The sequence below is a fragment of the Arachis hypogaea genome, chromosome 7, assembly GCF_003086295.3.
Source record: "Arachis hypogaea cultivar Tifrunner chromosome 7, arahy.Tifrunner.gnm2.J5K5, whole genome shotgun sequence".
NCBI classification, from domain to species: Eukaryota; Viridiplantae; Streptophyta; class Magnoliopsida; order Fabales; family Fabaceae; genus Arachis; species Arachis hypogaea.
Genome location: NC_092042.1, coordinates 227,367 through 244,141, shown reverse-complemented (window position 1 = coordinate 244,141; position 16,775 = coordinate 227,367). Strand labels below are relative to the sequence as shown.

General features: G+C 30.6%; 3 protein-coding genes and 1 long non-coding RNA gene across 5 annotated transcripts; all 4 read left to right on the top strand.

Annotated features, from left to right (window-relative positions):
- Window positions 1–3,851: 3,851 nt before the first annotated feature.
- Window positions 3,852–7,340, top strand: LOC112766813 (histone deacetylase 6). Of its 2 annotated transcripts, none has more exons than XM_025812705.3 (6): window positions 3,852–4,494; window positions 5,552–5,992; window positions 6,074–6,216; window positions 6,561–6,651; window positions 6,740–6,858; window positions 7,052–7,340. In XM_025812705.3, exons 1-5 carry the CDS (start codon window positions 3,925–3,927, stop codon window positions 6,851–6,853), a joined length of 1,359 nt encoding a protein of 452 aa, XP_025668490.1. In that variant the 5' UTR covers window positions 3,852–3,924; the 3' UTR covers window positions 6,854–6,858; window positions 7,052–7,340. The 2 variants fall into 2 exon arrangements, with proteins under 2 accessions (XP_025668490.1, XP_025668489.1); XM_025812704.3 differs by having other exon boundaries at window positions 7,049–7,340.
- A 258-nt stretch (window positions 7,341–7,598) lies between these two features.
- On the top strand, window positions 7,599–8,558 carry LOC112766814 (uncharacterized). The gene is made up of 2 exons (XM_025812706.3): window positions 7,599–7,878; window positions 7,998–8,558. The coding sequence occupies exons 1-2, from the start codon at window positions 7,776–7,778 to the stop codon at window positions 8,369–8,371; spliced, it is 477 nt and encodes a 158-aa protein (XP_025668491.1). The 5' UTR covers window positions 7,599–7,775; the 3' UTR covers window positions 8,372–8,558.
- A 1,639-nt stretch (window positions 8,559–10,197) lies between these two features.
- LOC140174541 (uncharacterized) lies at window positions 10,198–10,954 on the top strand. Its single transcript, XR_011864237.1, has 2 exons — window positions 10,198–10,391; window positions 10,497–10,954. It is a non-coding gene; the product is annotated as an uncharacterized lncRNA (long non-coding RNA).
- A 2,843-nt stretch (window positions 10,955–13,797) lies between these two features.
- On the top strand, window positions 13,798–16,526 carry LOC112766909 (putative pentatricopeptide repeat-containing protein At1g64310). The gene is made up of 2 exons (XM_025812805.3): window positions 13,798–15,617; window positions 16,020–16,526. Exon 1 carries the CDS (start codon window positions 13,919–13,921, stop codon window positions 15,581–15,583), a length of 1,665 nt encoding a protein of 554 aa, XP_025668590.1. The 5' UTR covers window positions 13,798–13,918; the 3' UTR covers window positions 15,584–15,617; window positions 16,020–16,526.
- Window positions 16,527–16,775: the final 249 nt, after the last annotated feature.

Here is a 16,775-nt window from a genome sequence, read left to right as displayed (position 1 = left end):
GTCTTTGCGTATATACTGTGTGCATGTGTAACATGTGTCTCACGACCTTAACTCCGTGATCGGTGTGAAGTTGTTGTTAATATTACTGATTACACTCTCTTTCTTCCTCTCACTTTTAATTCATATTCTCTCTCTTCTTTAACACTCTCAACTCTCATTTTTTCTCTCTTTTGAAATTCATAAACAAAACTACTCCTCGAGCAACCAGCGTTCATCTTCATGAGTGTCACCATCTTCACTTTCGCCTCCATTAACATCAACATTTTCATTTAATAAATAAGTATATTTTTTTTATAGTAACTATTAACTTAGTTAAATTGTTTTAATATCCGAATAGAAAAATAAGCAATATTTTAAAAACGGTGGTGTACTTCTATTTTAGTTAATTTTATTAAATAGGATATTGGAGTGCTTTTAAAATGTCTTCATGGTCTCATCCACAAATTTTATATCTTCCCACCAGTTTACAAAAGAATTAATCCATTAAAAAGTTTAATCATTTATCAATTTTATCACTTGTCACAATTATACTTGAAGAGCGTATGGTATAGGTTTTAAAATAATTTAGGCAAATTGCCCCGTATGTATTGCGTGCATGCGCAACATGTGTCTCATAATCCTAAATCTGTGATTTGGTGGGAAATTACTGTTAATATTATTGATTATACCCTCTCTTTTTCTTTCATATTTAATTCATATTTTCTCTCTTCTTTTAACACTCTCGACTCTCTCTTTCTTCTCGCTTTTGAAATTCATAAACAAAATCACTCCTCTATCAACCAGCATTTATCTTCATAAGTGTCACCATCTTCATCTTAATCTCCATCAACATCAATATTTTCATTTAATAAGTATATTTTTTAATAGTAATTACTAACTTAGTTAAATTATTTTAATATTAATAGACGAAAAAAAAATAAACAATGTTTTAAAAATCGTAGAGTGCTTTTGTTTTAGTTAATTGTTTTAATTTTAACGGATATTAGAGTGCTGTTTAAATTTTTCAACTATCTTATCCATAAACATTAGATCTTTTCACCAGTTTACAAAAGAATCAATCCATTAAAAAATTTAATCATTTACCAATTTTACGACTTGTCACAACTATACTTGAAGACACATGGTATAACTATTTTAGCCACCACACCATAATACATACCTTATGAAATTTGGTATTAGATACCTATGCAGAAATTTTAATATGAAATATCTAAATTTTAGACCGATTTTTTTAATTATTCTTTTTATTATAATTTTATTACATAAAAATAATTTAGGCAAATTGTCCCTGCATATATATTGTGTGCATGTGCAACATGTGTCTCACGACCTTAAATCCTTGATTCGATGCAAAATTGCTGTTAATATTACTGATAACACTCTCTCTCTCTTCCTTTCACTTTTAATTCATATTCTCTCTCTTCCTTAACACTCTCAATTCTCCTTCTTTTTCTCTTTTGAAATTTATAAAACTAAACCATTACTTCTCGAGCAACTATCGTTCATCTTCATCAGTATCACTATCTTTATCTTCACCTCCATCAACATCAACATTTTTATTTAATAAGTAAGTATATTTTTTAATTGTAATTACTAACTTAGTTAAATTATTTTAATATCTATAGACAAAAAAAATAAGCAATGTTTTGAAAATCGTAGAGTGCTTATGTTTTAGTTAATTGTATTAATTTTTAACAAATATTGGAGTGCTTTTTAAATATCTCCATCGTCTCATCCACAAACATCATATCTTAACTTTAGTTTACAAAAGAATCAATCCATTGGAAAATTTAATCATTCACCAATTCTAACACTTGTCACAACTATACTTAAAAGTCTATGGTATAGTTATTTTAGCCACCACATCATAATACACACCTTATGAAATTGGATATCAGATACATATCCAAAAATTTTAATATGAAAGAGCTAAATTTTATACATATTTTTTATTACATAAATTAATTTAGATAAATTGTCCCTGCGTATATATTACATGCATGCGCACACATGAGTCTCACGACCCTTAATCCGTGATTCGGTGCGAAATTGCTGTTAATATTACTGATTACACTTTCTCTCTTCCGCTCACTTTTAGTTCATATTCTCTCTCTTTCTTAACACTCTCAACTTTCTTTCTTTCTCTTTTTTTAAATTCATAAATCAAACCACTCCTCCAACTAGTATTCATCTTCATCAGTATCACCATCTTCATCTTCACCTATATTAACATCAACACTTTTATTTAATAATATATTTGTTAATAATAACTTTTGACTTAGTTAAATTATTTTGATATCTGTAGACAAAAAAATAAGCAATGTTTTAAAAATTGTGGAGTGCTTCGATTTTAGTTAATTGTATTAATTTTATCGGACATTGAAGTGTTTTTAGATATCTCCACGGTCTCATCCACAAACATTAGATCTTTTCACTCGTTTACAAAAGAATTTACCTATTAAAAAGTTTAATAATTTTTCAATTCTATAACTTGTATACTTGAAGACACGTAATATAGCTATTTTGACCACCACAACATAATACACACCTTATGAAATCGAATGTCGAATACATATTCAGTAATTTTAATATAAAGAAGCCAAATTTTAGACGAAATTTTTAATTATTCTTTTTCATTATATTTGTTATTACATAAAAGTAATTTAGACATAATATATTATTATTGAGTTAGTTTCAAAAGTTTTATTGATATATATATATATATATATATAATATCAGTAATTTATAGTGTATTTTGTTAAGAAGTTATCACATATCTTATTAATTAAAGTTAGTTCTTTCAAAAATTTTAAAAATTTTGAAAACAAATTATAAATTATTAATTATTTAAAAGGCATAGTACCTTTATAAAATACAAGATACAAATATTAAAAATAAAATCATAGTTAAAATAAATTCTAATGAAAAAGTAAGATAATTTTTTTATTAATATAAATAAAAAATAAATATTTTTTACAAAAAAAAATATTTAAAATACACAATGTAATTATCAAAACATAATTTTATAAATCATTATTAATATTCTATATAATAATATAGAATATTAAATAGGTTAACGTTAAAAGAACAAACAATATTTTTTTTAAATAGATAAAGAGATGAGTATATAAAAGCTAATTTAAAAAGTACAATGACTTAAGTGTATGATATTAAATTGATTAAGTGAAAAATATTAGTGAATTGAATAATTGAGACATAAATTTATCACACAGTAAAAAGTAATACATATAAAATTATTAAATTACATAATATTTTTTATTTCTTTAAACACATATCTTATATATAGATAGATATAATTTTTTAAAATTTTTAGGTGACGTGGTCATTACTCACCTCCACCTCAGTAGGTGGCTATTCATACGAAAATATCTTATAAATATGTGTTATATATTGAGTAGTTCAATAAAAAATATCAAATTATTTAACGATTCTCAATAGTCATTTTTAGATAATTTTTTTATATAATAAACAAAATAAAATCATAACTTGCTTTTTATTTTTAGGATTATATTATATGTATACAAAAAATTAATTACTAAATTATCTATTTGTACATAATATATAAAAATATTATTTATATATTAAAATTATTTACTAAAATTAATTATTATATATTTGTATATAAATATATATATTGTGTAACTTATTTTTAATATATATTTTATATTTTAATATATATTTTATATTAATAATTAGTCTTAATAACTAATTTTAGTGTATATATAATATAATTGCATGATATACATAGAAATACAAAATATATATATTTTAGGCATGATATTTTTGTAATTTTTATTTTTATATATTTATATAAAAACATATTTTGACATGGTTTTGTAATTACAATTTGCAAGAGAAAAAAAAAGAAAAAAGAAAAAAGAAAGAAGTAGAAGAAGAAAAGAAATGGAGAAGATAGTGAGTGAGTATGATGGTGGTGCCTCGCTACCTTCACAATCATGCAGAGACGCGAACGAAAGAAAGGTGACGTACTTCTACGAACCCACCATTGGAGACTACTTCTACGGTCATGGTCATCCAATGAAGCCTCACCGGATCCGCATGGCTCACAGCCTCATCGTCCATTACGGCCTCCACCGCCTTTTGTACATCAACCGTCCCTTACCGGCTTCCGCCTCCGACGTCCGCCGCTTCCACTCCGATGACTACGTTCAATTCCTTTCCACTGTCTCGCCGGACCTCGCTGTCGCCGCCCATGCCAACCACTCCAATTACCGCACGCTCCGGCGATACAACGTTGGCGACGATTGCCCCGTTTTTGACGGCCTCTTTAACTTCTGCTGTGTCTCCGCCGGCGCCTCCATCGGCGCCGCCGTCGCACTCAACCTTGGTGATGCTGATATTGCTGTTAATTGGGCTGGTGGCCTCCACCATGCCAAGAAAGCTGAGGCTTCGGGATTCTGTTATGTTAACGACATCGTTCTTGGGATTCTTGAGCTCCTCAAGATTCACAAGGTATTCTTTTCTATTCTCTGTATTCTATTTTCTTATAAGTCTTGTTAGTTGTGATGTAATTATATTACTGTAGCTTATACTTTGTTTTATTTTGTTCTAAGATTCTTATTATTGTGTTAGAAGTGCTACATTGCCATGATAATAGGGTTTAAAAGAATGGAAGAATCTCTGGTCTAGTGAGCTAGATTTTAGGGTTAACTTAGAGTCACTAAATTTTAGTATTTCATTAGATTCTTTCTTGTGCAATTGTGCCAATTGTAGATCATCTAGAGATTCGTAACGTGATAAAGTAAGGGGTTAATCATTGTTAAATTTGTAATTTCTATCCTGTGTGAGTCTCACTACTTGGATTCAAGGGGAATTAGGCTATCACTTTTTTATTTTACTAACTTCCTCACTTTAGAAGAGCTTGATCCTGAGTTTTATTATGTATTGTTAGTTTGTGTTCAATAATATTAGAGTTGGTTGATTAGCCACTTACTTCTCTTTATATTAGGTGTTGGTTTTGGTTGTTGTGAATTAATAAAAAAATATGAAGAAAAAAAGACTTATTTGTTCAACAATATTTCGGAACACTCTTGGAATGTATTATTTGTGTTAATACTTGCTTGTTGCTACTCTATGGATTCCAAAATTCTATCACTTTTGGATTTTGGTATACCTGTGACTCAATGTATATGGATATAGAGGGAGTACTATACTTATGACAATGAGTTTTTGATTAATTTTGATTGCTCTTTGGTGTCAGAGCATGCTTGGCATTGTGGTTAAACTAATTTTTGGTTAGATTTTGCAATAATTTCTGTCATTTCTGTTTTAACATCACTTATTTCCATGTTTTCATTATCTAGTTCGTAGTCATGGTGTTTTCTAATTCAGTGCCAGTGTTGATGCACTAAGTTGCAATGACTTCCCATCAGGCTCTATAAATTTACTCTTTGTCATGGTCATGATTCTGTTATTAGGATTGATTTCATTTGCCAAACATAAATACCATCACTTGTTTTGTAAAATTCACCATAAATCTTTTTCTTTTCTGAATATATTGTTTGTGCAGCGTGTGCTGTATGTTGACATTGATGTTCACCACGGTGATGGCGTTGAGGAGGCCTTTTACACTACTGATAGAGTGATGACAGTGTCTTTCCATAAGTATGGGGATTTTTTCCCAGGCAGTGGGCACATTAAAGACATTGGGGTGGGCGAAGGAAAGAATTATTCTCTGAATGTTCCACTAAATGATGGAATGGATGATGAAAGTTTCCGTGGCCTGTTTCGTCCCATCATTCAAAAAGTCATGGAGGTTTATCAACCTGATGCAGTTGTTCTTCAATGTGGAGCTGATTCGCTGTCAGGTGACAGGTTGGGTTGCTTCAACTTGTCTGTGAAGGGTCATGCAGATTGTGTTCGTTTCCTTAGATCATTCAATGTTCCTCTGATGCTTTTAGGTGGGGGAGGATATACGATTCGTAATGTTGCTCGCTGTTGGTGTTACGAGGTCTCTTTCGTTCTTTACTCGCTTAGGTTTACTTAGTATTTTGCATTCCATATGGCTTACTCTGCTCCTCATGTGTTTTAGACAGCGGTAGCAGTGGGAGTTGAGCTTGATAATAAATTGCCTTTCAATGAATACTATGAGTATTTTGGCCCTCAATATGTTCTTCATTACAAGCCTTCGAGACAGGATAACCTAAACAAGCCCAGAGATCTCGAAAAGATTAGGTGACTTTCTAATTTCAATTTGATCATTATTGTTACAGAAAAAATAGTGGTGATAAACTAACTGCAAATCTGATTGCTTAAATGCATTATATTGTTCTACAGCCAATCACATCTTTTTGCACGAATATGGTGTTTTCACTCTTCAGAAACTTAAGAATAGTTAGTTGGATATGCATGAACAAGCTTATAATTTTCAACTGGAAAGTGACCCTATGTTTTAGAGAGATATTTTTCAATACTATTGCTTGGGTCGTCCTGTGTTGTTATTGCTTCTATGAATTATTTACGGGATTTTCATGCGGCGAAAACAGTGATTTAAATGGACTTCTTGAACTATTGTACAGGATCAAGTTACTAGAACGGCTCTCCAGACTTAGCCATGCACCCAGTGCTCCTTTTCAGACAACTCCGTCGGTTACAAATGTTCCAGAAGAGGTTTGCAATTCATCACAAACTAGTTTCAGATATTGTCTGTTTGGAGTTTTATTCTTTTTGTTTGATTTTATTTAGTAATTGGATTCAGGAAGAAGAGGATATGGATGTAAGACCAAATTGTCGCCTATGGAACGGTCAAGATTTTGATTCGGATAATGATGAAGATGTGGAGAATACAAAATCTTCAAACTCAGCTGGCTGAAGCAGGTTAAGCGTTTGTTTCGATGCTGGATAGTGAATGCATTTGGGGTTTCAGAACCCTTTGTAAAAGTGCATTTAGCTCTTACTTTTATAGAAATTTTGTTTAACAGCTCTTATGATTGTATTATTGCAAATGAATTTGATTACCATTTGCTACCTTTTGTTATTGAGGCTAAGAAATTTACTCTCTATGCAGCAGGCGCAATTCAGATGAGATGGACGATATAGAAGAGACTCCTTAACCTCAATATCGATAGGCATTAGAACAGAGCAAATTGCAAGTTACCATGTTAGAGAGGAAGCTCATTGTGTTGAGCTATATCAAAATATGTAATTCTAGTTGTAAATGTTTGCAACTTTAATACTTTGATGTATAAAGAAGCATGTACAGTTGCCAAATCTTTACATGGCGAATGATGGCACGGTGGTGGCGGCCGCCGTTGGGTTTCTAGAAAGTCACCTTATACAAATAATGGTTTTAGTTCGTACTTGATTTGCAAATGAAGTTTGGAACAAATAATATTCAATTGCAACTGTGTGATAAAAACTTAAGTTGACTTTAAAACTATTTCATTCCTTTTATTCTATGGGGTAGGTATACTTGGAATTTCTTATTTTTATAACCACTCAATTCCCATCTCACAGTTAAGACTACACTGTATTTTATTCTCATTTTAACAACAGTACTCTGTCTATAATAGACCTTCCTCAGTTGAGTTAGCTCTCTATTAATACTAGAACTTGTAATGAAAGTGCATCCTCTACCTACTTGAGTTGACTATAGAGATCTTGGTCATCTTTGATCCAATTTTTCATTGAGGTGCTATACAGAATAACCAATCATAACTTAGAAAGGTGCAATCTCCAGCTATTTTCTTGTTTGAAAAACAGGGTATTATTATTTGGGGTTTGGGAATATTGCAATGGAAGGTAAACAGTTTCTGTTGAAGTCAATGGTAACTTTGATAGTGTTATTCCTTCTTGTTGGTCACCCAACTCCAGCAGTTTCTGAACTCTCATCCGATGGTAATTGTTACATTAATCAGTAATATATAGAATTTACAAGTTCAAGTACTATATAGCTATAAGCTAACATGTTTCTTTGATCCTTCTTATGCTATGGCTTGAATTCAATGATATTTAAGGCTATGAGATGGTGTTACCCACATCGGTTGCAACTCGTGGCAGCCTTGGGTGGCTACATATGAATGGTGGAAGAGTAAGTATGGAGGATTCGGAGGGAAGATTCGTCGGCCTAAGTGATCGGAGGAGTCTAAGATCGAATCCGTTGCGGCCACCATCTCCTCATCAAAGTCCAACAACAAAATATAAATCCCCTCCTCCTCGGCCACCACCTCCTCCTCCTCCTCCTCCTCCTCCTCCTCCTCCTCCTCCTCCTCCTCATCATCATCATCATCATCATCATCATCATCATCATCATCATCATCATCATCATCATCATCATCATCATCATCATCATCATCATCATCATCATCCTTGTAATCCTCCACCATTTTAACAATAAATTCAAGTTCCTCCTATCTCTTTAGTCTTTTGTGTGCTATTTTAGTGACGCTTACAAATTGATAAAATTCATGAAAATCTATGTGAAATGTTATGTACTTTTCTCTCTGTTCCTTGATTATGCTATAAAGGATGTTGTATTCTTGTATTCTATGTAACTATATATTGGCTTTTATTGCATACCTTTTATTTCGGTAGTGTTACTATATTGTTCACACCCATCTTCATGAGCGTGTAGAGAGTAGAGAATTATAATTATTGAATGAATTGAATCAAGACAAAAAATCAAAGAGAAGAATTTTAGAGGATAGTTCAAACTCCATTACCCTAGTGAATGATTAAAAATAAAAAATGAAAATAGAAATACAAACCCAATAATACAAAACATTAGGTATACATTAAAATCAATCATCATTAATATGGAATATATATTAAAATATAAAATAAATATTAAAAATAAATTAAACTATACATATATTTATTTATAAATACACGGTAATTGATTTTTAGTATATACGTAGTATTTTTAATAGTAATATTATAATTGAAAATTTAGTTATAAATTGTGTTTGAAGTTAACACGAGTGGCTTGCAAATTAAGCTACAAACTCTCTCTCTCTATATATATATATATATCTAATATAGAATACATTATCATTTGTACCCATAAAATATATAAATACTGACAAATATACCCGTATAAGAATAAAACGACAATTATAAAGTGTAAACTATGAAAGATGGCCTCCGTGTGCCAAGAGTACCCAGACGTTGGTTACGCAATTGGTCCCTTAGGGTATTCTGGGCACACGGAGGTCATCTTCCATGATTACAAGTGTCGTTCTATTCTTATATAAATACATTTCTCAGCGTCTGTATCTTTTATCGGTACAAATAGTAATTTATTTATTTAATATAAACATTGCTATGATTAGTGTTTATAAAAGAGTTCACAGCAACTTTCTATCAAAGTTAAGGCAAATGTATACCTCCGCTGATTAAATACGTTGAGTTATTTTTGTTTACACTCAGCTGAAAAAAAAGAAACCAGAAAATTTTGATTCTCCCGTGGAATTTCTTAATTTTATAACCACTCAATTTCCATCTCTATTTTGTTATCACTTACAACAGTACTCTGTCTATAATAGACCTTTCTCTGTTTAGTTAACCCTCCATTAATACAAAGTTACAAACACTTGTAACGAAATTGCATGGCAATTTCACTTGCATCCTTTACCTACCTTAGTTGACTATAGAATAGAGACTTGGTCATTTTTTATCCAACTTTTCAATTTGATTTTTTCCTTTTGAATCCTTAACAAGTATCCTCCACAAGCCGGATAAAAAAACAGGTTAATAGTCAAATTAATTTAGGATGGATCGTTCTCCTAATTTAATCTCAAAAGATTTTATCAATTAAATTAGTCCGTCAAAAATAATAAATTAATCATGTATGTCGTTTTGTCACTTCACTATTAGTTTCGTCAACAATTGATAATGTGAAATATTAAACTAATAATATATATGACACCTAATATGTCTAATTAGAAGCTGACCAAATATGTTTATAACACCTAATTTATATTAAGGTTAGAATTTATATCATCGGAAAAGATACTAAATTAAAAATATATCTAGTCAATGTATAATTGGACATGCTAATTAACTTCATATCATCAATGTTAACAAAAATTTTTAATGAAGTGAGAAAAACAAACATAATTAATTTATAATAATTGAAAAACTAAGTTGATAAAATCTTTAGAAACATATTTCGAAAACGACCTATATTTCAGAATGAATTTGCTTAATTTGCTTACTATCTAACTTACATAAACCAGGCATAACTTAGAAAGCTGCATCCTCCAGCTATTTTCTTCTTTGAAAAGCAGGGTATTACTGTTTGGGATTTGGAAATCTTACACAGTTTCTGATGAAGTCAATGGTAACATTCATAGTGTTATTCCTTCTTGTTTGTCACACAACTCCAGCAGTTTCTGAGCTCTCATCCGATGGTAATTATTATTACATTAATCAATAACATATAGAATTTACAAGTTGAAGTACTATATAGCTATAAGCTAACATGTTTCTTTTGGCTTGAATTCAATGATATTAAGGCTATGAGATGGTGTTACCCACGTCGGTTGCAACTCGTGACGGCCTTGGGTGGCTGCATATGAATGGTGGAAGAGTAAGAATGGAGAATTCAGAGGGAAGATTCGTCGGCCTAAGCGATCGGAGGAGTTTGAGATCGAATCCGTTGCGGCCACCACCTCCTCATCGAAGTCCAACAACAATTTGGATTAAATCCCCGCCTCCTCGGCCACCTCCTCCTCCCTCCTCCTCCTCCTCCTCTGCAGCCAACTTCACCCAATCCTCCTCCCCTTCCTTGTAATCCTCCACCATTTTAACAAGTTAAAAACTCAGGTGCAGTGAAGTTAATTTCACGTGAAGTTTACAGCCGAATTTTTAAATGATTTGACATATTTGATTAAATTGCCATTTACTATCAAGTATCAACTATCAACTTTACATAAAATTAACTATATATCGATTTTCACCTTTTAACGATAAATTCAATTTCCATCTATCTCATTAGTTTCTTTTGTGCTATCTTAGGGTCACACTTACAAATTAATAAAATCCATGAGAATCTATGTGAAGTGTTATGCTATAAAGGATGTTGTATTCTTGTATTCTATGTGACGCATATTTGCTATTGTTGCATACTTTTCATTTGGTGAACTTACATGTAGAGAGTACAGAATTATAGTTTTCTTTCTGTGTTTTTATGGAATTTCAAAATCCGACCAATAAATGATTAATTTGTCACAGATTTAAAGCTTTCTGTTTTTTATGGTGACTGTATTTATAAGATAAGATTCAAATTTCTAGTACTTATTTAGATAAAGTAGAGAACTAACTACTAGATTGATATTGGTTAGAGAATTATAATTATTGAATTGAATCAGAAAAAAAATCAAATAGAAGAATTTCAAAAGATAGTTCATACTCAATTATTTTAATGAATGATTAAAAATAAAAATACAAACCAAATACACTTTAATGATGGTGTACACAAATTTAAAAACTTCATACTTTTAGCACATTAGGGTTGATTGGTTTGTGAAAATATTTTTTATTTTTGTTTTTTGTTTTCATCTTTAGAAAATAATTTTCATTTTTAATATTTTACATTTTAAAAAATACAATTAGTTTATGAAAAGAAGATTCGTTTCTAAATATAGAAAATAATAAAAATATGTTTAGTTAGTTTATTTTCAAAATATATTTTTAATATTTTAAATCACAAAACTATAGTTTTATTAAATATGCAACTTTAGTTATTTTTTATTAAATTAAAAATTAATTTTTATACGGTATTAATATGAAATAAATTATTATCTTATTATACTATTTTAGAAAATTTTGGTATCTCTTGTATAGAATTGGTTTTATATTTCCTATGGTACTATATAATAATAAAAAAATATCAATTGAAACAAAAAAAATCGCAACTAAAATTAGGTTTACACCAAAGGAATCAATTAATTAATATCAAAATTTATCTATATAAACAATTTTTTAACAAATAATTTATTAATAAAATAATGAATAAATAAATATTAGGTTAACCACCAAAAATACCCTTAAATTATTCAAACGCTGACAAAAATGTATTTGAATTTTACTATCGACAAAAATGTCTTTAAATAATTTAAAAATGTGACAAAATGTCCAACAGTAAATATATATTTTCAAAAAATGTCTTAGAGATTGAATTTTGATATGATTTTTTGCAAGCATAATTAAAAAAATGAGATATTATTATTCTTAATATTTGATAATTTTTTTCTAAGTATATATTTTTTTGTGATTTTTTAAAAGTATTATTAGTTGTTAACAAAAAAATTATAAAAAAATATATACTTAACGAAAAATTACCAAATTTTAAGGATAACAATATCTCATTTTTTAAATCATACTTAACAAAGAATTGTATCAAAATTCAATCTCTAATGTATTTTTTGAGAAATACATATTTAATGTTAGATAATCTTGCAAAAAAACTAACATTAAATATGTATTTCTCAAAAAATATGTTAGAGATTGAATTTTGATGCGATTTTTTGCAAACATGATTAAAAAAATGAGATATTATTATTCTTAAAATTTGGTAATTTTTTGTTAAGTATATATTTTTTTGTGATTTTTAAAAGTATTATTGGTTGTTAACAAAAAAATTATAAAAAATATATACTTAACGAAAAAATCACCAAATTTTAAGTATAATAATATCTCATTTTTATAATCATGCTTACAAAAAATTGCATTAAAATTTAATCTCTAAGATATTTTTTGAAAATATATATTTACTGTCGGATATTTTGGTTGTATTTTTAAATTATTTGAAGGCATTTTTGTCGATAGTAAAATTCGAGTATATTTTTATCGATGTTTAAATAATTCGAAAGTATTTTTGGTGGTTAACCCTAATTATTAAAGTTAAAAGAATTTTAAAACAAAAAGCTAACTTTTTTTGTCAATATTTTTAAGTTTTTATGTATTTTTTAATTTTTATTATCGATACTTTTATAATTGATTATCAATTCAAAAAATTATTTTGATAACAAAATAATTTCTTTAAACGGAAAAATAAAGGTAAAAATAAAAGAATTTAATAAATACATGTTAATTCGGAGAGTATGTAACTACATACTTAATACTAAATAAAATAAAAAATTCAATAAATATATATTTTAATTTTAATTAAAACTTTATTTTTTTTAATTATCTTGTCTATAGTTTAAAAATACAAAAAATTAAGCCTAAAATAAAAAATCAAAAGGGTCCAACAAAATATAAAAGTCGAATAAAAATTTACCTTTTCAATAAATGTATATATAAATTGAATGGATATCCCAATAACACCTATAAAAAAGGGAGGAGAAGATAGAAAAAAAACCAGAGTTGAGTACACTAAGATGAATATAGCGTGAAAAAAAATATATATAAAAATGAGTAAGAGAAGTTCGAACTTTTATCCCAAAATAAAAAACACCGTATTTTGGTTTAAGAATGTTTTCAAATATTAAAACTGAAAACATGATAACGTTTTAACTTTGTTTTGTTTTTTTTAAATGTTTTCGTTGAAAATATTTTTAAAATGTTTAATCAATCATGTTTTCATATGCCTTATTTTTATTTTCATGGAAAATAAAAATGGAAACACCCAAACCAGTGGCCCCTTAATAATTTAGTTATAAATTGTGTTTATAAAGGAAAAAAAAGAGTTACTTGCAAATTAAGCTATAAACTCTATAATACATATAACATCAGATCCTAATATATAGTTGTGATTAATCAATAGTATATATATATATATATATAAACATGGCTATGATTAGTGTTTATAAATATCACAGCAACTATCTATTAAAATTTAATAAAAACATATACCTTCGATGGTGATATACGTTGAGTTATATTTCCCGCATCTATATCACAAGCACTCATTTAAACTTGTTAAGATCTATTGATGTTGATTCGGTTCCATTGGCTTCAATCTGAACTCAGCAACTGCATATGCAAGTCACTTTTGAGGGCTAAGCAGTTACATGCTTTGCTTTTAAGGACCCATCTCTTAGAGGATCCCTTTTATGCAACTAAACTTGTTAGGCTCTATGCTGCCAACAATGACATTCACTCTGCATACCAAGTGTTTGATGAAAGTTCTACAAGAAGTGTCTACCTTTGGAACTCCATCATTCGTGCTTATGCTCAGTCCAGTAGATTTGACAGTGCAATCTCCTTGTTTAGAACCATGTTTGGAGCTGATATAAGCCCTGACAATTACACTTATGCTTGCGTTATTCGCGCGTGCTGCGACAACTTTGATTTTGGCATGCTGAGACTAGTTCATGGAGCTGCTGTGGCTTCTGGGTTTGGAATGGACCCTATTTGCTGCAGTGCTCTTGTGGCAGCATACTCAAAGCTTGGTTTTGTTAATGATGCACATAGAGTGTTCAATGGCATCGCTGCACCCGATTTGGTTTTGTGGAATTCACTGATTTCTGGTTATGTGTGCTCTGGCTCTTGGGAGATAGGGATGCAAATGTTTAACTCGATGCGACATGTTGGGGGGAAGCCAGATGGATTTACACTTGCTGGATTGCTTGGTGGGATCACAGATTCTAGCTTGATGAGTATTGGCCAAGGATTACATGGTTTAAGCTTAAAGAGTGGGCTAGATTCTGATTCCCATGTAGGTAGTTTACTGGTGAGTATGTACTCAAGATGCAAGTGCATGGCATCAGCATATAGCGTCTTTTTCAGTATTTTCCAGCCTGATTTGGTCACCTGGTCTGCTCTTATTGCTGGCTATTCGATGTCCGGGGAGTATGAGAAGGCCTTGTTCTATTTCAGGAAATTAAACAAGGGAAACAAGAAGCCTGACTCTGTTTTGATTGCTAGTGCATTGGCTGCTATAGCTCAGGCAGCGAATATAGGACCCGGATATGAGATACATGGTTATGTTATTCGGCATGGATTCGAATCAGATGTCAAGGTCTCTTCAGCTCTTGTAGATATGTATTCAAAGTGTGGCTTCTTGCACTTGGGAACTCGAGTTTTCAGGATAATGCCAGAACGGAATATAGTTTCTTATAATTCCATTATTTCTGGTCTTGGTTTGCATGGATGTGCTTCTGAGTCTTTTAAGATGTTTGATGAGATGTTGGCAAAAGGATTAATGCCTGATGAAGCCACATTTTGCGCTCTCCTTTGTGCTTGTTGTCACGCTGGCCTTGTCAAAGACGGCCGGGAGATTTTCCATCGAATGAAAGATGAATTTCACATCATGGCTATGCCTGAGCACTATGTTTTCATGGTTAAGCTTCTTGGCAGTGCTGGCCACTTAGAAGAGGCTTACAAACTCGTTCAGTCCTTACCGGAACCAGTAGACAAGGCCATCCTTGGAGCCCTATTATCATGCTGTAATTCTAGTGGAAATTCCAAGATGGCAGAAAAAGTAGCTCAGCAACTTTTTGAAAGTAATCCTGATGATAATGCTTACAGCGTTATGCTTTCTAATATATATGCAGGTGATGGGAGGTGGGACGAGGCAAAGAACTTGAGAGACAGAATAACAGGAGGTCAGAGAAAAATGCCCGGACTGAGCTGGACTGAAGGAAGTTTCTGCTAAAACAAGATAGGGTAAAATTTTGATAGATCCGAAGGTATATTTTTATGTAATAAACAATTCTGTATATTTTTGGCTCCTTGAACATTGTTCTGTTTATGGGGTGTATAAAATTTGGTTAGCAGAATTATTTTTGCTACTGAGATCATTAAGCTCTAATCTTTTAACTTGGTAGAATGTCACTCAAATCTGTGTCAGATAATATGAACATGTTAAGCATAACAGCTTGCATAATAATGACATGGTAACTTGCTTTTTTAGTATTTTTAGATCGAATCAATAGGCAATTTGGAATGTCTTCAGAAGAAAGAGTTCATAACTTGCAACCTCTAATTGATTATTCCATCTTCAATGTCTACAGGCTAGTGTAAAGTCTAGTTTCAGTCGCATTAGTTAAATGATTGATTAATTTCTGATCTAATCTTGGTTCTTATCTCAGCCTTTGGTCAAATGTCTTTCCAAGTCACAGCACTTTGAATGCAATTCAGCATTTGTTCAGATGCATATTCATGTTATGATGCAATTCAGAATTATGCTCTTAGCATAAAGTTATATAAATTGAAATTCAAGCACAATTTCTGACTTCAGTTGCCTAACTCGAGTGATGCCTGAATATTTTCTCCTGTTACGAACAAACATTGTGAAGTGTCTTTGTGTTGCCGAATAATCCAAAAGGGATGGCCAAGTTGTGTTGTGTCTGCAATCAATAAAAAATTCCGTGGGCGAGGTAAGTTCTAAACCTTAGCAGTAATTCAATAATTTTGTTTATAGCTGCCATAGTTAAGAGAAAATGAATGCTAGGGAGTAATTGATCTTGAAACTGGTTTAGTATGTTTAACAGATTTATGTGAGGAACTTTTATGATACTAAAGAGCTATTATTAATGTAAGTTACATTTGAATTCTCGATTTTATGCCATGCTGTTATGAAATCACTTATTTCAAAAGTTTAAGCTGATCTGAGGAGGTGCATAAATGTTTCTATATCTATCACATGCATTGATTTCATTGTACTCATTGTGATTTAAGACGGAACATGCTTAAAGTTTATACGCGCTGCATGTTCTCTGTTGTTGCATTTGTCTTGAATTGTTTTAATGCTGCTATATATGCAAATCTAAAAATTTGCATACATTTTTTAGGCTCTAGTGATTTACAAAGTTTCTTGGATTCCTTATAGGTAACTTAAGTGTAAA